Raw genomic sequence first — 26,480 nt, forward strand, 5'->3', positions numbered from 1 at the left:
AGACAGAACTGTGCTGTTTTCAGCAAAGCTGCTACACACAATCATCATTCTTGTCATGTCTCATTCTGGGGGTGAAATGGTTAAGAGCACATCTGAGTGTCGCGGGATTGGCGCCCCCCCCTAGTCACTGCCATTCTCATTTCCATGGCTGGCGGTCTGTATGTGGTGATAATTCATACATTCATGTTCCAATAATTGAGATAACTAGCAGCACTTTTCATAGACGGATAAAAGGGCTGTAATTGATAGGCCAGCTATACGTGCGACCTTTTTTTAATTAACAATCTCTTAAACATACACGCACAGAGATATTCACTAAACTACAGTCGCAGTGGAACTGCCTTACAAGAAAAGCAATGACAATGAAAGAACTATGGATTACAGCAGGGAAAAGTACCAGGTATCTCTTTGGCAAAGTATTTTGGGCATTGTAGTTCATCAAGAGCTTGCGTACAGCGAGAGCTTCATAGAAGACAAAAGAGACAATCAGAGCAGGCTGCCAAACGTTCAGGGAACATTCCCAGGTATTTTAGATTTGTCCTTGTGAATTGATATAGCTGGAAGTGTCCGTTTTTTTCACTATTCTCTAACATTCTGTTTTCATCCTGCAAGTTGAGTGCAATTCTAACAAATCATGTTTTACTCCCTGTAAGTACCTATTCATTGACAATAAATATTCAAATTCAAAAAAGAAAGTTCTAATCAAACTCAGTAAACATGTCGTGACTGGGCTTGTAGTGCTCCAAGATCCACTGAGACAGTATCACATGTTACCATCTCAGTAACAAAGTGTCCATGGAAACTATATTTAAATGTTGACATCTGTGAATGGATCCAACGGGAAGTGTAGCTCTCGTGTATAAGTGATATATGATGCGGAGTAATGATCTCAAAACATGGGTAGTTAAAGGGCAACATTCTTCCATTGTCTTTTAGGATTTTTGTACTCAAAACTAATTCTAGTTTGGAAAGGGGAAACTGTCATTTTAAATGAAATAGGCTTCTCTAGGTCACTTTCTAATGGTTAGGATCCATGCAACACTCTACAGAATGCATTGGAAATTCTACTAGTGGTAGAAAGGGTTAAAGCACCACACAGCATTCTTGCCATCGGGGATACATATTCATGAAAACAGAACACCAGGACATACACCCAGGATGAGCCACAGAAATGCTTTTTCCAGCTCCTGTGCACATGCATAAATAAGAGGAATCAGGCTGTGGCCTCCTGTGTGGATAGCTCAAAATAAAACAGCCAGATGCCCCCCCTAACATACAAGAGAGATGTTGCCAAGAGAGTATGGATGCCCTTGATTAGCAAAAGCTGCAGTGTGGATCTTAAATCATATATATTTGAAAACAGTCCTGGTTGAACAATGGAACAATGAAATGCTACCAAATTAAACCTGTCTAATAATGTAATATAATGGCTTTCACACTGCAATCATTTCAGCCAATGTCTTGCCGTTAACCATAATTCCTGGAAGAGTGTTATACGGTTGTATTTGTCTCTCTAACGTTCACTTGGGCAGCCATACATTAAAGTGTAGTTAAAATGTAGCATCCTTTGAAAAAGTAAATGATTTCTAATCAATTGATTGAACAACTAGGACCATTTTCAGAGTAATCTAAATCTAAGCGAGTGGAGAGCTTGTCGCTGGCTGCCTGCGAGCTTAATCAATTATAAGTACCAGCCTGGTTTATTCATTAAAGTCGTTTTGGACGCAAACATTTTCCCTTGTTTGGAAAATCACACACATTTAAAAGTCTGTTTCACACGGACACATTCAATAATGAAAGGGCTGTAAGACTATCAGGAAGGCGCTAATTAACATTTCCATGCCTGGTAACTGCCATTAAAGAGCCCGGGAAGACCACAGGGATGAAATATCTTGAGAAACATAGCTGTCAATCATCATGTCACTTCATGATTTTTAACCCCAACTTATGGACAGGTTCCAGCTTGCTTATATCTGGGTTAGTTACTAATTACCTACATACTGCTCATTAAAGTCACCCATTTTACCCTGTTAAGGTATAGCTACCTGTCCCAGGTCTGGCTGCATTGTTTATATCCTTGTAAAATCTGAGGTTGAAAATTTGTGCGTTCGAGTGTATCAACCAGATGTTATCATATAAACTGTGGTGCAAACAATGAAAGAAACCAACATTGTTTAGCTACGTTTTTAGCATTTTATAAATGCACCCCTTGAGGCCCTTCATGGCTGGCAGAGTAACCACCTTTTTTCATTATATTTCCGCACTTCCCATTGTCTTATATGCCTTCTAGACCAGGGACTTTTTTATCATGTCACATGTATTGTTTGCTGTATTTGAAGGGTCTGTATATACACAATATGAATATGTTTGTGAAATATAAAGTTGGAACCTTGTCCCTGCCTCCAGCACTGAGCAAGACTCGTTACTGCATATTGCTCAAGGTAACTCATTACAGCTGGGTCATAACAATGATCTGCTCCCATTATTGTTTATCAACTGAGTAAACTGGAGCTGATGGAATAATGATTTGAAATAAAGAACTTTTAATATCAATTAATTTAGCCCAGACTACTTCAGAGGGCGATAAATAGGGGAAAGAAAATAGAATATGTGTAAATGAGACATGTGGGGAGGCTGGAAGTGGCAGCTTAAAGGCTGAACATATTTCCCACAGAAACCCAAAGGTCCTATTTTGATTACATAATACCTAGCCTGTCTTTAGACGTTGATTAGGCAGACTCTACCAGATAGTGTATCTTTCAGGAACTCCCTGAAAGCATAGGAAGCTTTGCCTGAAGAAGAGGAGTTTGAATTCCAGTGATGAGGAGCGGTGTAGGGATTGGTGAGCAGGGTCAAAGATGTAGCCGGGAATATCCATAGCCAGAGTGGAGGTCAGAGAAGTCCGTGATGAGAGAGGGTCCGAAAGCAGGAAGGGGGTCAGAGATAGCCAAGGTGGATCGTGGCTGAGATGCACAAAAGCTGTCAGCTTGTGCAATTGACTGTCATCTTTATATGTCTCCATAATACAGAGGATTGGTTACAAATAAGAAATGATTAGTAGGTCATATTGCAGATGTTAGAATAAAAGCTAAAATAAACAACTGCCATTGTGACTCAGAAGACAGCACTACTGTTCCTAAGTTCACAAGACTTGGTTTCAAGTTCCAGGTAATTCATCTATTACTCACATCAGTCAGTCAGTCTTGCGCACGTCAGTTTGTCAGTTACACACGTCAGTCAGTCTGTTACCAGTGGCGGATCCAGGGGGGGGGGGGGGGGGGGGGCGATCGCCAGGGGCTTGCTGCCGACAGCTGCACACTGTGCGGGTCCGTTCAGCAGTGACAGTGTGCTGCCCGGCTGCTCTGATTGTGTTTTAAACACAATCAGAGCAGCGGGACAGCACACTGCCACTGCTGAACGGACCTGCACATACTGTGCAGCCGCCGGCAGCCTTAGACATCAGAAAGGGGGCGGGGCCTAAATCCCCCCCCCCCCCTAAAATCGCCCCAGGTAGGACAAATGTCTAGATCCGCCCCTGTCTGTTACATATACATTTTTGTCATTGTTCTCATCCCGATCCCCTTCCTAGAGCCCCTATACCCAGGGCCGTAACTAGGGCTGTGCAATAGGGGCGACTGCCCAGGGCGCAGCGCTGAAGGGGGGCGCAGTTTAGGAATATTTTAGGTTCATTTGGTTAAAATTGAGTACTAGGGGGCAGCGTTTGACTTTCTCGCCCCAGGCCCTAGAATTTTAAGTTACGGCTCTGCCTATACCCTTCACCCACTCATGCCAGTCCATCCTCTTCCCTTCTGTCCTTCCTCTTCCTAGTCCCTTAGTCTTTCACCATGTCTCCTCATCTCCATCCCAGATCCAGCATCCGCGTCAATGTCATCCATAACTCCCCACTTTCCTCCCTTCCCTTCTCCTGTGTTCTCTGTAATTCCAGATCCATCTGCAAAAATTGCCCTCTATCCATGACCTCTTCATCTCCAACTCTCTTAACCTTCTTGCCATCACAGAAACCTGGCTTTCTTCCACTGATACTGCTAACCCTGCTGCTCTCCATATGGGGGCCTCTCTTTCACCCACTCTGTCATACCTGATGAGCACCCAGGCAGTGGGTTTGGCATCCTCCTATTCCCCATTCGCACCTTACATGATATCTCCCCTGAGCCCACACTTTCATTCTCCTTTGAAGTCCACTCTATCTATTTCTTCTACCCCATCCATCTCCATGTCTCAGTCATCTACCTTCACACTTCACAGTTTCTTGATAATTTTGATACCTGGCTTCCTCTCTTTCTCTCTTCAGACCTCCACTCCATCATCCTAGGTGACTATAACATCCTTATCGACAACTCCACAGACCTAGCACCCATCAACCTTCTTGTCTTTTTTCCCTGTTTGGCCTCTCAGAATTAAACTCTTTCCCCATCCCCTTGACCTTGTCTTCTCCCATCAATGTGCTCTTTCTGACTTCTCGCCAACTCACCCTTCCCACTCTCTGACCACTATCTGCTCTACTGCACCCTCTACCATGCCCAAATCTACCCTTTCTAGACAATCTTGATGCTCTTGAACCTGCTATTTGCACCTCTTTGCTTGAAAATTTCCCCTCTACCCACCCTGGTCTGCCCCAACCAGTAGTCCTCCCTGTACAACCACACCATCACCACCGCTCTTGACTTGGCTGCCCCCACCTCTTCTGTCCACCTTCACTACTCTAAACCCCAACCATAGCACTCCAAATTTACCCAGATCCTTCAAAAATGCACAAATACTTCTGAACGCCTGTTGAGGAAATCTAGTTCCTTAACAGACTTCCTTCAACACAAGTTCATCCTTTCATTCTACTTTTCCACCCTCTCCCTCACTAAAAGATTCTTCTTCAAGTCTCTCATCTTTTTACAGTCCTCCAATCTTGCAACTTTTCTACCCCCCCACTCCTCTCCCATCCTCCCTTACTGCCAATAACTTTACCTCCTTTTTCACTTCCAAAATTGAGGCTCATACAAAAAATCTCCTCTTCCCACCACTCTTCTGCCACACCTACCACTCTACCCCGCTCTCCCTCCAACTATCATCTCTTGTGCTCGTTCTGCCCCACTATGGATGACGAAGCTCATTCTCTTATATTATCCTCTCACCTTCAACTAGCTTCCTGGGTCGCATCTCCTCTCGCCTCCTTTGCTCCCTCTCCCCAACTGTCTGCTCCCACCTTGCTCACCTTCAACTCTACCTTTCATCTCCCGATCTCCCCCCTTCCCTCCTCTCTCAGATGCCATTTTCCCCTCCATCATCTCATCCTGGATGTCCTTATGCTTTCTCAAACTTAGCATGGCCAAAACTGAACTCATTGTCTTCCCTTTATCAATATCCTCCCCTTCTGACCTCCTTATCACTGTTGACAACACCACTATCTCCTCTGTTCCTCAACTCCACTGCTTCGGTGTCATTCTTGACTCCTCCCACTCTTTCACTCCTCACATTCAATCTCTTGCCCAATCCTGTCGCTACCAGCTCCGCACATCGCCCGTATCAGACCCATCCTCTCCCAGGATGCCACCAAAACTCTTATCCACTCACTGATCATTTCTCATCTTGACTACTGCAACCTTCTCCTTACTGGCCTCCCCCGATCCCAACTCACTCCTCTTCTATCTATACTTAATATTGCAGCTAGATTTATCTTCCTCTCTCGCTGCTCCACATCTGCCTCCCCAATCTGACAAATTTAACACTGGCATCTCTTCTCCTACAGCATCCTTTTCAAACTCCTCACCCTCACGTACAAGGACCTCTCCAACTCCACTGCTGCCTACATCTCCAACCTCATCTCCATACATACTCCCTCCTGCCCTCTTCATTGGGCTAATAACTATCACCTTTCCTCCCCTCTGGTAACCACATTTCACTCTCTTATCCAAGATATCTCCTGTGCTCCCCACCGCCACTGGAATGATCTCCCTTTTTCAGACTGTCCTCTAGCCTGTATAGCTCCAGATGGTCATTAAAAACCCACCTGTTTAGAAAAGCCTATCAGTCCTCTCCATTTCACCATGTAGTAGTATACGTCACCCTCTTTCATCCTGCATCTTTTCCACTCTTGCTTTGTGCCCTCGGATTTTGGTTTTTCTGCCACTCTCTGCCCATTTACTCCACTCCTCCATTGTCTTTGCACCTCTTTCAGTGGCTCTAAGACTGTTAGTTGTGCCCACACTAATGGGCACAGGTTTCACCCTGCACTGAATATACCCCTTGCACCCCAGTAGCTGCGTTGAGAGTTGTAATGTTATTTGTTTACTGTATGGTAGCAAGTTCAAACATGACTACATTGGGCGTATAATGTGACAGTGGGGGCCATGCTGCTCGTGCTGTCCACATGGACCGAAATTATATAGAACAGTAGGTCCCTCATTTGTGCTATTTTACTGGCTGTATAATTGTGTTGCGTTCCCTGTGAAACCCAACGCAAGTTGTCTCTGGAATGGATCTCATCTGATAAGCCCTTAGTCTTCCTTTGTCCTCCTCAGTCAGGGTCTCTCTGACGGATAATTACCTGAATATGTATTTTCCTGGCCAGTTTTCTGCTTACTGTTGTTTGGGATCTTTTTAGCCTTAACACTTATTACATTATGGGGGAGATTGAGTTTGGCGCAAGGTTTCTCCGGAACGTCAGCGGAGACATATTGCGCTGATGTTATGGCTGGAATCTCCGTTAACATTTTCTTGCCCCCAATAGAGGTGCGAGGAAAAATGAGCGGAGATTCCTAACGTAATAGACGGCAATTCAGTCTCCCCCTATATATGTGTCTTAGTTAGTGACTGTCTTTAGATCCAGAATCTTGAGAAAGATCCCGGGATGTGTTAGTTAACTGGTCATATTTTTCCCGGATTTAGCAGCCTGACACTTTACAAGTGCATTGTTCTCTTTTCTTAGTTATTTCTGAGACTGCAAAGTGCTAAAAATATAAATCATTTCATACAACTGTCTTAAAATATCTGCACAAGATATAGTACGAAGATACTTCTTTTAATAGGCTCTGCTTTTGCTGGCCCATCTGGCAGGAGAACAGTAAACATGACATGTGTTTGTATGACTCTCATAATAACATCTCCTATCTCATCATCCAAATGCAAAAGGGGTTAATGCAGCAGTGGCTCCATCACGTCTCGGTCGCTGTACAGCAAGAGCGCAGCGGCCTCATATGTGACTAATCGGAGGAATCATATTTCAAGCCCTGCACAGTTCGATCACAAGGTTAATTAATCCTTTCTTGTACTAGATTAAAATAACGGCGCCTCATACGATGTCAATAGAAGGGACAGAACATAAACCTGTGCCCTGTGACCGTCACAATCCATTTATACTGTCAGTGTGTACCGGGGTGGGAGTTTGTCTCATCCCACTTTGCTGCTTCTATTTTACACTCTTGCAGCAAGTTGAAAGCATTTTTAAAGCCAAATTTTCACCGTAAAATGGATGGCGTGAAATATAAGCCTCTGAGTTTAATATGGTCACATTTATATTGTGCAATAAAATCACAGCTGACTGTGCATGATGGACATAAGAGCAGATGGTTAAGGACTGGTATTTGTGCTGCCCTGGTACCCCTGGGCCTATAACTGTCATGTCCTTGGTACAGTGACCTTGACTACCAGTGTACTGTTCACTTCGGCTAAGCTGTGCTGTGGATACTACCATAGCAGAGTGGGTGTATCATCATGCAAACAGAAGGACTGTCCAGAGCAGGGCCTGGCTGGAATGGGCCGATCCCATAGTGGGCGACCTGCATTTTATTTCTCTTAAAATGCTCCTAATAGGCTGCTGAGCCAAGTCTTGCTCCCCCCGCCCCTGACCCCACCACGGTGCTAAAATTTGCAGCCATCCCTTGGTCCAGAGCACTTAACCTGTTTATTGATATTTATATCATATGACAACATAGGCACATAGGCGGGAGTATATGGCTATACTTATCGTGGAGACGGGTTGTGAAAGGAACCCTGGAAGTCCTGCTTATATATAGCCCAGTGGTTTGAGAATAGTAAGGGTCACATGTTTCATTATCTCTTCATGGTTCTGATGGCTTCTTCTACTTGAGTGGCCAACCCCAGCGAGCTTATGAAACACACGGACAGATGGCTTTCTCCTTCCTAGGTGCCTGACCAGAGGCTTCCACCAGAGAAGATGAGGTTGTGAATAGGTTTGCCAGATCAACCATTTCAAACACTATCCGTATGAAATACACATTTTATTAAAAATATTACATAGGTAGGCTGCATGTTTGTATATTTTCAACTGTAGTCCTTCAGAATACATCTGAGCTAATATAATGTAGCCAACCATGCAGCATGTGTATTTCATATGTGTCTGGTTTTAAATAGATGACCTGACAACCCTTAGCATTGATATCCTTCACTTTGGCGGGAAGCCCAGGTACCACTCCCATGCAATAAAGTACTAGTCTATTTAATTAGTACTGCAGGGCTCCAGCTAAGCAGGTAAGTGAAATGTGAACAATATATAACATAACGTGGAATAATCATGAACTGAAACAAGAGCTTAGCCAAGTAGGGAGCATTTAACTATGGGCAGGACCTGCTAAAGAGACACATTCTATAATTGGTTATTATATCATCTTATACTGTCCACTATGTAAGTAAGCTGCTTTACAATCATTATCAATGGTGGTTTGGCCAACATTCCCCAAATCTTGGGGGGGACAAAATTGCTGCACTAAGAGACTGTCATCTCCTCTTCCACAGTTAGTGGGACGTGTAGCTTTATACAGATTAAATCCTTCTATTACAAATAACCAGTACACACGGTTTTAGACATTGAGGCGTCACTGAAGACAAACTGCCACACCGCCACCCAAAAGTTGGATTACTGTTTATACCTTCAATGCATGTTAGAAGGAATTAATAAAAATTCTGTGCAACACAATGACTTCTGTGCATGCAAAGGTGGCATGTTTGTGAAGTTGTACAGAATTCTGGGGTCATATTAAGGATATGTGCATGTGTCCCACTAATCTTAACAAGTCAAAGTGTTTCAGAAGAGTAAACAGGCTGTTTTCTACGCATGGTCCCAAGGTGAGGTTAAGCTATAATTTCCACGAGAAATTGTGTGTAAATGAGCAAACGTTGCGATTTGCGCATTTATTCACAATAAAAAACAAGCTGCAAAAAATCTGACATGAATTAAAACACATGCACTTTCTCCCTCTACTAACCTATATCTATTAATATGAAAAAGGGGTCGATAACAACTAAAAGTTAGTACTAAATTAATGATAAGTTAATGAGGGGAGTGGGCCTGAGTAGATTTTCCATAGACATATCTGTACCTAGACTATACGGGATCCACACACAATGGTCTTGAAAAATAGGTCTCAAGCCCTCCTCATACTAACCATAAACATTGTGAAAGTATATATAGGCGTGTACAGAAATGTGCATTAATAGTGGAATGATCAACATAAAAAGGCATGCATTTTTGCATTAGTATGCCCTTTGAAACTGACCTTGGGGTAATTTTATCAAGCTGCGAGTTTCCGGCGTGTTTGAAAAGTGAAGATGTTGCCTATAGCAACCAATCAGATTCTACCTTTCATTTTGTAGAATGCACTAAATACATGATGACTACAATCTGATTGGTTGCTATAGGCAACATCTCCACTTTTCAAACCTGCCGGAAACTCGCAGCTTGATACGTTTACCTCCCTTCTCTGCTTTATGCAACAAATAGTACTAAGGACGGCTGAGATCCTGCCAGCTGTATTTTTTCGACCCTCCACAAACTAAAATGTCCTTCAGCATAAATCCTTGGAAAATACAACGGTACATTACCAGAACCTCCTCTTCTAACCTCTTTGCAAGCTGAAGGACAAATAGTTAACTTGGAGCCATAAGGCAAAACTAGGTCAAATCTTCACCCGATGTATTACCATTTCATGTTATCGTGAATCCCTGCAGTGAAATGTGAATGTCATATTCTATGTACTCAGAAGGTGTTTCATTTATAGCACAGAAATAATTCATGGTTAGCATTATGCTTATATACAAGGACCGAGGGATAACACTGTATGCAAGCTATGAAACGTGGAATTATGATGTGTTGGAATGAATAAAAGAAACAAACCTCAAAATTCTGTACTGGACAAAAGAGATGATGCACAAATGAGAGGGACTGGGGAGGTGAATTATAAGGGGGCAGTGGTACGGGATAAAGGGAACAGGACAGATGAGATTAATAGGGGTAATAGCGAAAAATGAGGTAGGAAATAAAATATAATGAGGGTGCTAGAGGGGAAGGAGTGGGAAAGGGGATGATGAGACTGTGTAGATGGTTTATGGAAATGAGATGCGAAAATAAATGAGAAGATCTGGTGACAATAACCGAAGGTGAACAGGGAGAATGATGGGTTGTTGCTTCAGTCTGGAAACGGGATGGGTAGTGAGGGAAAGGATGGATTGTTTGGATAAAGGGCTGGAGGTAAAATATCGGGAATAAGGGATTGCTTGAATAAAGAGAGGAGAGGTTGGAGAGATAGGAAGGAAAAGTAGTCCTGATGAGCCAGAAGAGAAAGGGTAAAAAACATTTGGGAACAGGTGAAAAAGAGACAGTTAAAAAAATTTAAAAGATGATTATCAGACAAGATACATGATAAAACTTAAAGAGAATAATAGAAATGGGGGTAAACTGATGAGCAAAGGAAACGTGGCAGAGAAAGACAATTATATGGAGAAATATGAGAGCATTAAGAGGGATTACATTGATATAATGCAAAAAACAACAACAAGGCGAAAGGCTAGTGTCACACCGGACGTTCTGTGCAGTCCCCTGTCTATTATAATCTATGCACATTCCTGATTCCTGTCACACACACAATGCTTTTCTATGACTGAATAACTCAGCATTTCTCATGTGGTGTGACGCGACTCGAGGAGTCAGCTCTGTAGAAGGTGGCTGCATGACCCAGGCTTTCTTCATTCAGCACCTACATGGCATGTTGTCCTGCATCTGCTCAAGAATATAAAATGATGTGATGATAACTGTACACTACTCTTATTTCTTCATCGTGTATGTCATCAGATCTCACTCCTGCATGCTTATGTCCCCACTTCCCTTATAATCCACCTCCTTTATGCTTTTGTCTACTTAGAAATGATGACCAGAATTCCTGGGGGAGATTGCTTGTTGTTCTGTAATGATGCTTGCCTCTCTGATGCCTCTGTCTTGTGTTTCTCTCCTCCTTGCTTTCTGTCGCTCTCGGCCTATGGGCAGGGAAGGCCGCATGGTGGTGCTGTCCTTGGTGCTGGGTCTATCCGAGCAGGACGACTTTGCCAATATCCCTGACCTGCAAACCAATGGGTCTCAACAGAATCAGAATACTCAGGGAGACAAGAGGTAGGAGGGGGGAGCGCAGATGTGCCCTCCCCATGTGAAGTTGTAAGGTCGGAGTTCAAGTGTTAATTGTGAAACATTTTGCCGTATTGTGGACAAACGCCAGTCACTGTTTACAGTCACTGCTTCACATACTTTATCACAATTAGATATGGCATCCATTCTTGCATGAGTATAGCTGTGCATGTCTAAGTGTGTTACTGTCTGATAAACATCGGCTAATTGCTTTACTAGTATACCATACAGAAATCAGTTCTATGTGACATCTACACGAATGCCAGGTTCCATACCAATATGTGAGACACTATCATCACTTTTCACATCGTATCATCCTGATCAACATTGTTGTAGATTTATAAATGCATATTAAATAATTGTGTAACTTGCAAATAACGATAAACATGATTAGAGCATAAGTTACACATATGGTGTGATACACAACATGTGCAGGACAGTTACTTAAGATATCCTACTGAACCTTTATGGGTATATTTACTAAACTGTGTGTTTGAAAAGTGGAGATGTTGCCTATAGCAACCAATCAGATTCTAGTTATCATTTATTTAGTACATTCTACAAAATGAGAGCTAGGATCTGATTGGTTGCTATAGGCAACATCTCCACTTTTTCAAACTCGCAGTTTAGTAAATATACCCCTTTGTCAGGTCTACACACACCCACACATATATAGCAGTACCTAAAACATTTATAAAAAATCAATAGTGACCCATTTGACATGATGAGGCAAACTCAGTCACTATACATCAATAACTCTTGTTCAAATTATTATGAATCAATCTAGTGGTCTTTAACATTATAGCATTCATTTTGTGGCACAAGCATATTTTTGTGACACTGTATATTTTATAGTTAAATGGGAATATATTGTTGTCAATATCATTATTCTTGGCTTTTACCCGCAAAAGAGATGTCTGATTTAAAAATGAATGGACAGGTGAAGCCACATACAGTAGTCATTCTAATGTGAGTGTGTAATCTCAGTGTGCAAAACTGGCACAGGACAAGCTTAAAATGAAATCTCCTTTACTTGGCTTAGTACAATGGGCATAATATGTGATCACTGGGATTTTGAGCTCGCCCTGTGCTGTTTTGCTCCTCTGCACGCTCACTTTTTTGTTGTTCTTGTTTGTATTCCAGCTTTCAATATGTTGCACGTTTTCAGAGTTAATACTACCAAGCAATAAATAATTTATTTTTGACCCTTTATTTATATAGCACTAATATATTGTACAGTGTTTTACAGAGTATGTTTAATCATTCTCATCAGTCACTAGTCTCGTGGAGCTTACATCCTATATTCCCAACCACACAAACACACTAACAGTAGCCTAGCAGTATGTTTTTGGACTGAACCCAAGTCCAGGGCCATCTTTTCCATTGGGCCCGATGGGCAGCTGCCCGGGGGCCCCACGGGCAAGGGGGCCCCATAGGCACGGCTCTTAATGAGAATAAATACTCCTGCAAAAGAAAAAAACCTGCAAAAAAAAACCTTCAAGGGTCACTGAGCAAGTACATCTATCTATCTCTATCTCTATATATCTATATCTATATCTAGGGGCCCCGGTGTACTGCTTTGCCCGGGGGCCAGGGTCATCTTTTCCATTGGGCAAGATGGGCAGCTGCCCGGGGGCCCCACGGGCAAGGGGGCCCCATAGGCACGGCTCTTAATGAGAATAAATAATCCTGCAAAAGAAAAAAACCTGCAAAAAAAACCTACAAGGGTCACTGAGCAAGTACATCTATCTATCTCTATCTCTATATATCTATATCTATATCTGTATCTGTATACATCTATATATCTATATCTATATCTAGGGGCCCCGTTGCACTGCTTTGCCCGGGGGCCCATAATGTTGTTAAGATGGCCCTGACGGGGGCCCATAATGTTGTTAAGATGGCCCTGCCCAAGTCATGCTGTGATGTAGCAGAGCTAGCCATTGTGCCCTGCTACGAGCCAATACTTGCAGAGATTATGAGGTGTTGATCTCCTGCTTTCTTCTGTGACACAGTCCAGGGCTAACAGAGATCAGGGGAGACGGGACATAGTCCAAGGCTAGCAGGACTTACATTTTTACATTCTTGTTGCACTTTTATTAGTTTGCATTTTGTGGTTTAGTCATCGTTCCACATGGTTCCAAAGTGCATAAACTCTCACTGTGGCCACAGAATGTTTGGGAGTTCATCAATATACTCGTCAGTATACTTGGCACTTCACAATCCACAGAAACCTTGAAAAAGTAACAAAAAGAAAACGATGGCTGTTTCAAAATGTTAGATGAAATCTTGATTATGAATACAGAGAAGACATGACACAGCAGGGGCTTGTCCAGGATATGAACCCAGAGCTCTTTCATCCTGCTCTACCCAATGTTTTTTCCTTTGTAGTAGTTAAAAGGGAATTTATTTTCCATATCAAAGAACACATACAAATTTTTGTATATTTCTCAACACTTGTGAAACATGTTAGTGGCTTCTGCATCTCTCAATTGCACAATAGTATACAAGCTGACATTAATATGAACAAATCATTTTTCATATTTTTGTGGAAAAGAGAGAAGGAAGAACATAAGTAAGGAAGGCAACTAGAAAGATGGTGAAAGGGGAGAAGGGAAGGGGGAGAGCAGAGGAAGGGAAAAATCAAAATCCCCAAATTCCCCAAAAACTTTTTATCTTACAATAGCACGAATATTAAATCTTTGTTAAACCTTTACCACTATTGGCACTAGTAAATTAGAAAAGACAGAAGGTAAGGAACACGTGGGAGGGGGACATGGGGCGTAAGTTAGATCACCTAATCCCAAGGAATCTCAAGTCTGCATACAATGCTACAACTATTTCATGAGAAACCATTTTGTTCCCTCCAACACCTTATTAATATGAGCTTGAGTTTGTTCTTCTAAAGTTTCTATAAATATACCCCATTTGGTATAAAGACTTTTGACTCCCTCTTCCAGGGGCCTGATTCATTAAGGATCTTAACTTAAGAAACTTCTTATTTCAGTCTCCTGGACAAAACCATGTTACAATACAAGGGGTGCAAATTAGTATTCTGTTTTGCACATAAGTTAAATACTGACTGTTTTTTCATGCAACACACAAATACTTGATAGCATATTTGTACTCTGAAATTTAAAGTTGATATTTGTGTACTACATGAAAAAAACAGTCAGTATTTAACTTATGTGCAAAACAGAATACTAATTTGCACCCCTTGCATTGTAACATGGTTTTGTCCAGGAGACTGAAATAAGAAGTTTCTTAAGTTAAGATCCTTAATGAATCAGGCTCCAAATCAGAAAACGTAGAACGTCTATCAAAATGTGAGATCTCTAGTAACTCCAGCTTAATTTCTGTGACTGGAGAGAGATGTGAGGTCCATTTGCCCAAGATAGCTTTCTTTGCTAGCGTACTAACAATCGTGAGTAAAGGGAAAATCTGCCTATCAGATAATTCCTCCCTCCAGCTGTCAAAGCAGGTAAAAAGTAACGCCTCATAATGGGGATGCAATTGCAACTGGAAGGTGAAATTTAGAAGGGCTAATATCCTATTCCAAAATGTAACAATTTTCCGACAAGTCCCAAAATTATGTATGAAAATGGCTTTATGTTTTCCACACTTGGGACAAATACCAGTTTCTCAGGACACCACATGCTTTCTCTGAGCTTGTGCAATATATGCTCTATTTATTGTTTTCAAATGAATTTCTTGAAGCCTTGCTGAGCTTAGAGCTTTCATAGAATATTAAATAAAAGGTAGTAATTCATCTGGGGGCCGAAGATCCGAAAAATCTCATCTCCAAGACTCCCACTCCATGGACCATAAATGTGACATGTCAGTAATAATCAAGTCTGAATATATGAACTCAATCCTAAATTTATGTATACGAAAACAGTCACAGCAATGATTCAAGGATCCTTGGGGGGGTGTCCTGAAACCTTTGTTTGCTGGTAATGTAATGACAAATTAGTAAATAAAGGTAAATATGGGTTCTTGGGAGTGCATGTGTTTCCTGCAGTTGTTGAAGAGTATATATTGATCCTGCTGGGTCAAAAACATCCTTTACTGATAGTATTCCTTTTTCCTGCCAAAGGGTGAATATCTGCCTAGATAATGAGGGGAGAAAGTTAGGATTGCCCTACAATGTTAGATATTAAGTGAATTTCGGGTCATTATTCAATTTTTGTTAATAGTTATCCAGGCAGCAGAGATATCTTTAAAAATAATATTTTGTAATACAGAAGAGGAGACATCAGACCTAGAAAGATAAAGAAGTGCAGCAGGGGGCTGATTCATTAAGGATCTTAACTTGAGAAACCTCTTTCCTGGACAAAACCATGTTACAATGCAAGGGGTGCAAATTAGTATTCTGTTTTGCACATAAGTTAAATACTGACTGTTTTTTCATGCACCCCTTGCATTGTAACATGGTTTTGTCCAGGAGACTTAAATAAGAAGTTTCTCAAGTTAAGATCCTTAATGAATCAGGCTCCAGGTGCATAAAGAGAACATTTTTCCTCTTCCGAAGCCCAGTTTGTAAATTGTTCAAGATACAGTAACCAATCCGAAATGTATCTGAACATTGCCACTCTGTTAAACGCCACAATATCTGGGAAGCCTACTCCTCCCTTTCGCTTTTGTAGATATAGTCTATAGTGCGCAATTCTAGGCTTATTCTGTTGCCAGATGCAATTACTAAAGATGATTGTACACTTGAGGGCATCTACTCTACTAATTTTGTATCCTGAAAATGACCTAAATTTAGCAATGGTCTCCAAAATAACTGGAATGAATGCAGCTGTTTTAGATACAAAGAGTAACATGTCATCTGCGAACAGAGACAGTCAGTGGCGCACGCACGGGGGGTTTCTGAGTCTCTAGAAACCCCCCTGTGCTAACTAAGTGGCCACTGTCCTATACAGCAGCCGCGGCGCTGTCAAAGAAGCTGTATAGGACAGAGCTGACGAAACGGAGCTGCTGCGCATGCGCAGCAGCTCTCGTGTTGTTTTTTTTTTGGGGTCGGGGGGGAAACCCCCGACCGACAATCCTCCGTGCGCCCCTGACAGTTTTGCCTCAACCCTTCCTAAAGAAATTCCTGTAAATAATTGATTTTGACAGAGAGCCACCACCAGGGGCAGCCCTGGTGAGTTCCTCTATGTATGGTTAAAGGAGATGATATGTGACCATTGACCATAATTTGTGTCAAACGGTCTATATATATTGTCTGAACAATTTGAATAAATTGCGTGGGGAAAACAAAACTTTAGAGGTTTTCGTAGAGATGATCCCAAACCACCATATCGAAAGCCTTTTCGGCATCTAAAGAAAGTAAAAATTCAGGACCATCCCCACTCAACCCCCACTCAGATCAAGCTACAGCAATAGCCTTCCTAATATTTGAAACCAAGTTTCTACCCCAGATAAATCCAGTCTAGTCACCATGTATAATACATAGTAGTAATACTTTCAGGTGTTCTGCCAAAATTTTCGTTAACAACTTGTAATCAGTATTTAGAAGTAAAATTGGTCTACATGACCTTGGAAGTTCTAAGTCTCTGCCAGCTTTTAGGTAAGACTCTAATAATGGCAGTGTTAAAATGTAAGGGAAGGTTGTCAACAGAAATTAGAGCATTATAGAAGGCCTGCAAAGTTTTAGAAATAGGCAACAAGATTTTGTAGAATTCCCCCTTATTAGGGTTTAAATGTTTAATGGCCACAATTACTTCCTTCCTCGGATATCAGCTCAATAAGGCTAGGCTGCACATTAAGCTTGGCAGACTAATCTGATTCCAAAAACTTTATCTTTAATGGTTACATTAAGGTCTTCCTTCATCATCATCATTTATTTATATAGCGCCACTAATTCCGCAGCACTGTACAGAGAGCTCACTCACATCAGTCACTGCCCCATTGGAGCTTACAGTCTAAATTCCCTAACATACACACATACAGAGAAAGAGAGACTAGGGTCAATTTTGATAGCAGCCAATTAACCTACTAGTTAATGTTTTTGGAGTGTGGGAGGAAACCGGAGCACCCGTGGAAGCCCACACAAACACAGGGAGAACATACAAACTCCACACAGATAAGGCCATGGTCGGGAATTGAACTCATGACCCCAGTGCTGTGAGGCAGAGGTGCTAACCACTTAGCCACTGTGAGTAAAGCTTCTTGTACAAAGATTTAAAAACATTAAAAAAATCTTCTCCAGCATATTTCAGTTCGCCATGTGCATTCCTAAGAGATGTGATCATAATAGGAGACCTATCACCCTGCAATTAATTTGAAAATAGTCTACTCATCCAATATATTATTAAATTGCTGGGAGGAGGCTATATGGGAAGGCAGGTGCAATTGTCTGTATTTGCCTATATTAGGAGCAGAAAAAAACACTTTTGAAGCGTGGTCTGATAGACTAATAGGTTCAACTCCTGCCTCGATGGTGTGAGTAACCAATGACTTAGAAACTAAAAAGTAATCTATCCTAGAAAAAGTCTTATAAATTGCAGAATGCTTTGTATATTCTAATTCAGTTGGAAGCCGTAATCTCCAGATGTCTAAAAGCTGTAACTGCTGTTCCACATACTTAATACCAACTTTATATCTGCGCGGCTGTCCTGGGGATGACCTTTGCCTATCTAGTAGAGGAGAGGAAATGATATTAAAATCTCGCCCTAAAATTATTCGAGAATCTAACTGGGCATATAACTTATCAATAATATTTAGATAAAAGAGTTTTTGTAAAACTGTAGATGCATATAAATTGCAAAAAAGATATTTCAGTCCCCTACTATAGAGACCTCTAAAATAATATATCAACCTTCAGAGTCCACTTTACAGCTACGAACAGTAATAGGAACACCTTTGCCCTCTAGTATTGCTTCTCCTCTGGTCTTGAAAGAATAAGAAGAGTAACCAATAATCTGTTGCTTAAACATATTTTGTTTCTCATGCTCCAAGTCCGTGAGGAGTGTCTCTGGAAGAGATATTATTTCAGAGTTTAATTTATTTATATAAGCTAGGACTTTTCTTCTTTTGGCTGGAGTATTTATACCACGGACCAAATTTTAAATTACTCTGCCTATTACAATCATAGGGAATAGATATTAAAAGAGGACAGATTAAGATGTTTCGAATCGTGGCCCTCTCCCAATGGGAACTTTCTAGTTAAATCATCTCCGGCTGCAAAGTGTGAAAATAAATGCAGACATGTAACTGGTAACGCTTCTTCAAGTTAGCACCGTGTTAATTAAGTGGTGCAATTTTCACTCTAAGGTTATTTTTATTCTCCCTATTCCACGCTACATATATTAACACGGTAATGCTGTCATTGAACCATAGTCTGTCACACATATCTTCCAAATGATAAAAAAAATAAAAAATACAACAAAACTTAATCTAGATCCTGTATAAGTGAACTGTGTGACGTATTTCCCCAAAGAGTTATGGGTGTTAATTCTTTTCACAGCTTCAGTGATATTATAAGATTTTGATCCATGAAGATTCATACATTTAGATATATTAATGGAAGTATAAAAATACAGACAATTAGCCCTTTCGATGAATGTGTTGACTACACTTGTTATAGTCAACCAAGGACCCAATAAGAACGGAGAAGAATGTCCTTGACAACTAAAATCCTAACCTTGTTATGTCATGTTCAAGACCATTGTGATTTAAACTTCACTAAAAATAAAATCCTTCATTACCCCATAAATGGCAATTCATTCCCTGTATTCATCATCACCATTTATTTATATAGCGCCACTAATTCCGCAGCGCTGTACAGAGAACTCACTCACATCAGTCCGTTCCCCATTGGAGCTTACAGTCTAAATTCCCTAACATACACACACACACACACACACAGAGACAGACTAGGGTCAATTTGTTAGCAGCCAATTAACCTACCAGTATGTTTTTGGAGTGTGAGAGGAAACCGGAGCACTAGGAGGAAACCCACGCAAACACAGGGAGAACATACAAACTCCTCACAGATAAGGCCATGGTTGGGAATTGAACTCATGACCCCAGTGCTGTAAGGCAGAAGTGCTAACCACTACGCCACCGTGCTGCCAATTCATCACCTCAATTATCTACTAATTCATAGCTACATATGTTATTTCTTACAAAGACAATATCCATAGAAAGCTAAAATATCCTTAGCAAATTTTCTAGGTTTGCTATCAAAGGTGTGAGTTTACAGAGGAAGGTTTCACCTGTATTCTAACCAACCCCCTCTGCCTGCAGAATAAGCCCCCTCTGGCTAAAACGTTACTTGGCTTATGTGGTAAGCAACAGTCAGGGGGTAAATGCATCAATCTGCACATTCTGCAAGTCACTGATATTCGGCGGCTTTGCAGGGCAGACTTGAAATGGCAATGTCTTTACAGGCAGCACTGCCCAGGTTAGTAGTGTTTATACCAAGCACCTGCACTCTATTTTTCTATTTTTTTATTTTTTTAGTAGTAAGGCTTACAGATTAGACAGGCGGCGGGTCCACTCACTGCCCCCTTAATGACCCCATATTAACTGTTGCGTGTTTTAATGTCGTCACTCCAAATGGCTTGCAGCTTCTGTTGACACTCTTTAGCAAAGGGAGGTCGGAAATTAAACATGTCACTTACTAGGCAAGTCTGAATTTTTCAATGTCGCTATAATCACCTTCGGCATTTTATTGTCGAACGAAGCCTTGTCGAAATAATCGCCATCGTAAATTTGACTACCACCGACCTCATCTCCTGACCTAACAATATTCTTTGATGGTTGACTTTTTCTAGCTCCCTGCTTCTTACATAGTAAAAATTGCAGATACATGAAGTGGAATAACCTCATATGTACAAAGGAGAGCAGAATTGCTTCAGGACAGGTTTCAGTTTCATTCTAATTATCATTATTCTTATCATTAAAAGAAAATCTGTTAGTGCACTTTTGCTTATCGAAATTTGGGCACCAGCCTTGCTTAAATATACAATGTTGTTAAATTGTAACATATTTTTATTTTTTATTATTTAGTGTAGTTCCTCCCTATAGCCTGCAGATGTCACCGCTACAATGATTGTCCATCCTGGGTTTCGACAGTGACAACCAGTTCAATGGCATAATTTTCATTAGTGATTTATTTAAGGATATGATACACTGTTAAACTCATTTAAATGTTGATCATCATCATTTATTTATAATGGGCCAACATATTCCGTAGAGCTTTACAATTGGGATACAAACAAGTTTCTCTTCCTAATTACATTTAGTTTTTCCCAAAATGAGGCAGTTGTGTAGGCATCATGGTTTGGGTGTGTAGCAAAATGAATGAAATTCATTTAAAAATCAAAATAAACTGTTGATAATTACCCTATTGGTAGTTCTAAGAATGCCTAAAAATTACAGCCACTCATGCAGCTCCTATAGAAATATTTATGGCACTTTGTGTAAAGGTAGAGAAAGGGCACCAGAATGGCTAGGCACACCCCTGCTTTAAGTAATACAGCAATTATGTACATTGCATAGTATTAATAGTTAAAATCAATCTGCATATGAATAAAGGAGTTTCTGATTTGTATTATGCAGAACCTAAGTCCTAGTTATGAATAATATGAAAGACATGGATAAAGGTTTGTTGCACAGGCTCTAGTCTCTGCTGTATGCCAGGGAATTAAGAGCTGCCGATGAATTACTTTTTTTTTTTAATATAAACCAGCAAATTGTGAGCACAATAATCCTAACACTATCCTGAAACAGCTTCTAAAGACATCGACTCCCACAAAGCATCTTAAACTGGGTGTACTCCAATCTTATTTTAGATGCAATTTCTGTAACGCGTTCACCAACGACTGAAAGTCCCGATGATCATGCAGATTCCTGTGTACACACTTACACAATTTACCTTCAGATCTGTGCTCCTCATCTGTCTTAAGCATCTGCTGAAAAGATCGTGGCTCCGTACACTGTACAGAGATCTGCCTACACTGCTGGTGGTGAGTAAGTACACCCTTCCACATTTGCCCATTTGCCCGGCATCGTTCCATCGTTAATCGTGATTGTTAGGAAGTTTAGAAAAACAAATCAACAGATGCAGTGTACCCAACTTTAATCTCCTGCTATTAATGCCAGTGATCATCTCCTCTGGATACTGTCAGGGCCGTCTCTTCCATAGGGCACGATGGGCAGGTGCCCGTGGGCCCTGCAGCCCAGGGGGGCCGTCAGAGGCAGCTGAAAAAAAAAAGTTCCTGAAAAAAAGAAGAAGACAATACTTACCTTGCTCTCAGCTGGCTATCCAGCTCCCTTCCTGGTCTCCTCCTCCATGTGGCGCTCGCAGTGCATGTCGGTCGTGACGTCATTACGCCCACCCGACATCCATTGCGGAGCGCAGCACGGAGGAGGAGACCAGGGAGGGAGCCGGATCGCCAGCTAAGAGCAAGGTAAGTATTTTCTTCTTTTTTTTTTCAGGAACTTTTTTCTCTCGCTGCCTCTGACGGGCTCCCTGGGCTGCAAGGCCCATATATATAATCATTTATTTTTATTTTTTATATATATATAGGGGCCCTGGTGCACTGCTTTGCCCGGGGGCCCCAAATGTTGTTAAAAGGGCCCTGGATACTGTTGCTGAAGTCAACATATGTAGATAATGCTCTTTGTAATCAGGGCATCTATGTACAGTAGGGATGATGTATAATCACCACTGACCTCCCAGTAATTCTGGATTTGCTATTTTTCCAAAACATATTTTTGCACATTGCAATTTCAGTGCACAGTGAGTTAAGTTCTAGTTGGAGATTCGCTGCTAATTGCTTATTAATGTGCATGGTTGACCAAACCTGCTTGTAATCCTGGGAGATTTTCTACATGAAACGTCAAAGGATTATGCTAAAGCTGTAACCCTTTACTCCAATCCTTTGCGTGATTGAGGGATTTGATGCACGAGATCATGGAATCAATGTGCATTCCTATAGGTGCTTTTTAATTATCCATACCGAGATGATGCTGGCACCTATGACCCACAGTGTGCTCAGGATTTCTATGTCTGAGCTCGGTTATATAACAAAGACACGAGTCCTGTACACTCAGGAGCAGCAGGATTTTCTTAGGGAACTATATTTTCTTACAGCACTGAGACACATCACTGTCGTGACAGTTCCATAATTACCTATACGCATCTGCATGAGTGAAAGAACATTATACAGACATATTAAACCGTAAAATAAATATTATTTTTTTTTGCAAGCAATTATCCACACGAAAAGGTGACAGCAATGCAAGTGTTTAAAGTCCCATTTTACACAATTATTGGTGATAGCGTCCCTATGTTTAGAAAGGCATTGGGAGCAGCACTGCATTGTGGGAGATATAGGACACGATAAAAGTTATGATATAGCTGCTGATGAGAAGTATAGCCTGTGATGAACAGGTAATATACTAGAGAGGAGCGTGACAACCACCACGCTAATATAATTACTATTGTGATTAAACTGTGTGCCTAAATTATATTGAATGTTACGCCATATGTTAGGAAGCCTATTGATTTCATTAGAAAGTCTATTGATTGCCTTCTGTAAAGAATATGACACCAGACATAAATATATAGCAGCTAATAAAGGTCACTCAATGTGTTTTATTTAAAGAAACTCTCCAACATTGTTATATTTCCTCAATCACACTCCATCCCCGCAACTGTCCAATCAACACCATTGACAAGTTGTCAATACCAATGCTTAGCATGCGTTACTTTTTAAATTGTTCTGCAGTCACCCAGGGAGTAGTGAGCTGCCAGAAATAAAACTCACATGTGGCTGTGGGATTATTGAGTCAACATGCTACTAGGGTTGAGTTTTAAGAAAAAGGAAGTTTTGGGGCAGATGCTTTAACCCATCTTAGATTATGTACCACAGAATGTTTAGTATTCTCTGTTGGTATTTTTCTATTTGAATATACCATGAGAAATGCTTGTTCTATGCAGACTTCATTACAGAACTTCTTAATTACATTTAATTTGGAAGTGTTGTATTTTGCTGCAATGCTAAGATGTAGTATCTATAGTCATACATAGCAAAGTGCTGCCTAATAACTTTATCAGGATGACTAACAAGTAACTGTGTCATGTTAACAAGGATCCATTGTAATATAGTCATAGAATATTCATTTTCTATAGTTGCCCTGGTTCAAGGTGGTCTCCTGTTAATAATTTTCAGTCCTTATTGTTAGGTGTGGTTTGGAAAGAAGGACCTTATTCTTACCACCAGCCACTAAAAATGTATGTTTGCAAAGACCCTTCCCTCCCACCTATACTTTCAGTGCTTATATTTCCAAAAACCTAACTGTCCTCACTAAATTCTGTAATTGGCAAAAGTTTTGCCTCTCCCCCCGTGCCCTCATGCTCTGCTGTCACAGTACTGAGGATGGGGAGGCGGAGGCTGTCACTGTAAGACCTGGTGACTCATTTTCCAATTGGATGAGTTTGGCCAGACATGTTGCCTGCTACGGCTCCCTCTACCTCAGATGCCTATATGCACACGCAGTTCGTCAGGCAACAATTACTATAAAATGCAGTGCTGATTAAGACCACATAAAATTGGAGTGGCCCATTCCAGTCTGCATAGTGGTCTTAATTGCTACCTGGTGATTAGTGAGGCTGGGTACACCATGCAGTGTTTTTAACTGACTATCGGGCCAATAAAGCACAACGACCATTCGGCTTGATATTTGCTTTTGCCCTTCTGCTCCACGGGAGGTTTCTGTCCTCCCTGAGCTCGCCTTAGGACTCCTGCGTTACGGTGTGTACGCTTAATAAACAATTATCGATCCAAAGCACATTGTATCGTTTAATTTGATTTTTAAACCGGACTAAAAATGTTGTTCAACAATGGAACAAGGTCGTTCCAATTCTGCAATGTGTGTGCACACACGACCGACAGTGTCCATAGATCTCTATGGAGTGCGCAGAGTCACAATCTTTTCAGCCGATGGTTATGCCAGATGAAGATCACAGATCTGAAGGTAAACCGTGTAAAATGTGTTTAGTGTGTACACATCAATCGGCATGCTGATCTGGATTTTTTTTTTTTTTTTTAATTGTTGGTAAAATCGTAAAGGATATCACATGAGGAGAAATTTTGTATAGTGTGTACCCAGCCTTAATGTGTTTAGGCATCCCTAGTCTGCACAACTTGCATCTGCCTAGTGGTTAGCACGTCTGCCTCACAGCACTGGGGTCATGAGTTCGATTCCTGACCATGGCCTTATCTGTGTGGAGTTTGTATGTTCTCCCTGTGTTTGCGTGGGTTTCCTCCGGGTGCTCCGGTTTCCTCCCACAGTCCAAAAACATACTAGTAGGTTAATTGGCTGCTATCAAAATTGACCCTAGTCTCTCCCTCTCTGTCTGTCTGTCTGTATCCCTCTCTCTGTGTGTGTGTGTGTGTGTGTGTGTGTGTGTTAGGGAATTAAGACTGTAAGCTCCAATGGGGCAGGGACTGATGTGAATGAGTTCTCTGTACAGCGCTGCGGAATTAGTAGCGCTATATAAATAAATGGTGATGATGATGATATGGAGAATGCAATGTATGTATAAACCATACAGATGTTGTAACACTACTTATGTGCCTAGCAATCAAAACAAAACATCACCATAGAATTGTGAGTGTGTAATGTAAAATGAAATGTAACTGAATTTTTACAAATACTAAAAAAGATGCATTACCGCAAAACAATTTTTTATTGCAAAATTTTGCCACGTTGCAAAGTCGAATTAAATTTAATTTTGCGCAATATGTGACAAACTATGTAATAGTACGCAAATGAGGCTATACACTGGAGTATACAAGTTAAATTACCTTTCTTTTGTGTTTGGGGTAGCTCCTGGATTAACCTATGCGAGTGCCTTGGAACTAGAACTATATCCAGAGGCAGGCTGTATATGGCTTGAGGGTGTTTAGTTCTTGCTGTGTATAACTGCTTTGAGAACTATAAAACTATGCAGATCAGCAAAATAGATGGCAGAGACTGGAGACTGTAACTAAGACTGACAAGGTAAATAAAATATTCGGCTTCTAGTACTGTTTCTGAGGGTGACTGTATATCCCGTTAATGAATTTCATTCACCACGTCCAGTATCCTTCTCCTTTATCTATTCCTCTGTGCTATGCTCAGATCTATGCAACCAGTTGCCCAGTTGTGAAGCGACAAGTCACAGTATGACCCGCCTGTAGGTTCACCGCAGGTTTAATTTCTAAAAACTTTTACTATGCCTTTGAGCTGATCTGGTCCCAGGAGACTCCTTTTCCAGTAGAGAGTAATACACTTAACCCGTGCACATGTTTTGTTGCGATGTACTGCATAGCAGACAACTGATTTGCTTACAAGTATAGAAGTAGAAGAGAAGGCCCATTAGCTATGCTTAGAAAGCTGGGAGCTGCTTGTTTTGAGCAGACAGCCCGGTAGCATTCAGCAGCTGCTGTTCAGCGTCTGGAAGACAATGTGAACATGTTCGTCAGCAGGAATCTGCCGAGGTAAACTACAAATTAGTTCTTTATCCATTTCTAGCTGGGAGAGGATACATGTGCGCTGCCCAGAGGGATTTTCCGAGACCGCTGGATCCGGACTGCCGGCCAGTTTACCACATTTGTGAGATCACAATAGTTTGTTTCCAGAAATGGACAGGGCCAGTGTTCATTTGCTAATTTTGATTTAGGAGAGTCTAATGATCCCATTGTATATATTGTTATTTATGTACCAATATAGCCACAGCAAGCAATGTGTCTCGATATATCGGCCTCACAGCACTGGGGTCATGAGTTCGATTCCCTTTACTTGTGAGGAGTTTGTATGTTCTCCTGTGTTTGCGTGAGTTTCCTCCGGGTACTCCGGTTTCCCCACACACTCCAAACACATACTGGTAGGTTAATTGACTGCTAACAAAAGTTAACACTAGTGTGTGTGTGTGTGTGTGCGCGCGTGTGTGTGTGTGTGTGTGTGTGTGTGTGTGTGTGTTAGGGAATTTAGACTGTAAGCTCCAATGGAGCAGGGAATGATGAAAATGACAAATATTCTCTGTACAGCGCTG

General features: G+C 41.2%; 1 protein-coding gene across 5 annotated transcripts in view; it reads left to right on the top strand.

Annotated features, from left to right (window-relative positions):
* Positions 1-26,480, top strand: part of SYT7 (synaptotagmin 7) — a 259,466-nt gene that overhangs the window by 177,266 nt on the left and 55,720 nt on the right. For 2 of the 5 annotated variants that reach the window (XM_075187974.1, XM_075187976.1), the window contains one exon: positions 11,291-11,413. The exons of the other annotated variants lie outside the window; for them this stretch is intronic. In XM_075187974.1, coding sequence (XP_075044075.1) covers positions 11,291-11,413 — 123 coding nt within the window. The remainder of the gene's footprint in view (positions 1-11,290; positions 11,414-26,480) is intronic. 5 annotated transcript variants of the gene reach the window in all.

The sequence above is a fragment of the Mixophyes fleayi genome, chromosome 10, assembly GCF_038048845.1.
Source record: "Mixophyes fleayi isolate aMixFle1 chromosome 10, aMixFle1.hap1, whole genome shotgun sequence".
Classification (NCBI taxonomy): Eukaryota; Metazoa; Chordata; class Amphibia; order Anura; family Limnodynastidae; genus Mixophyes; species Mixophyes fleayi.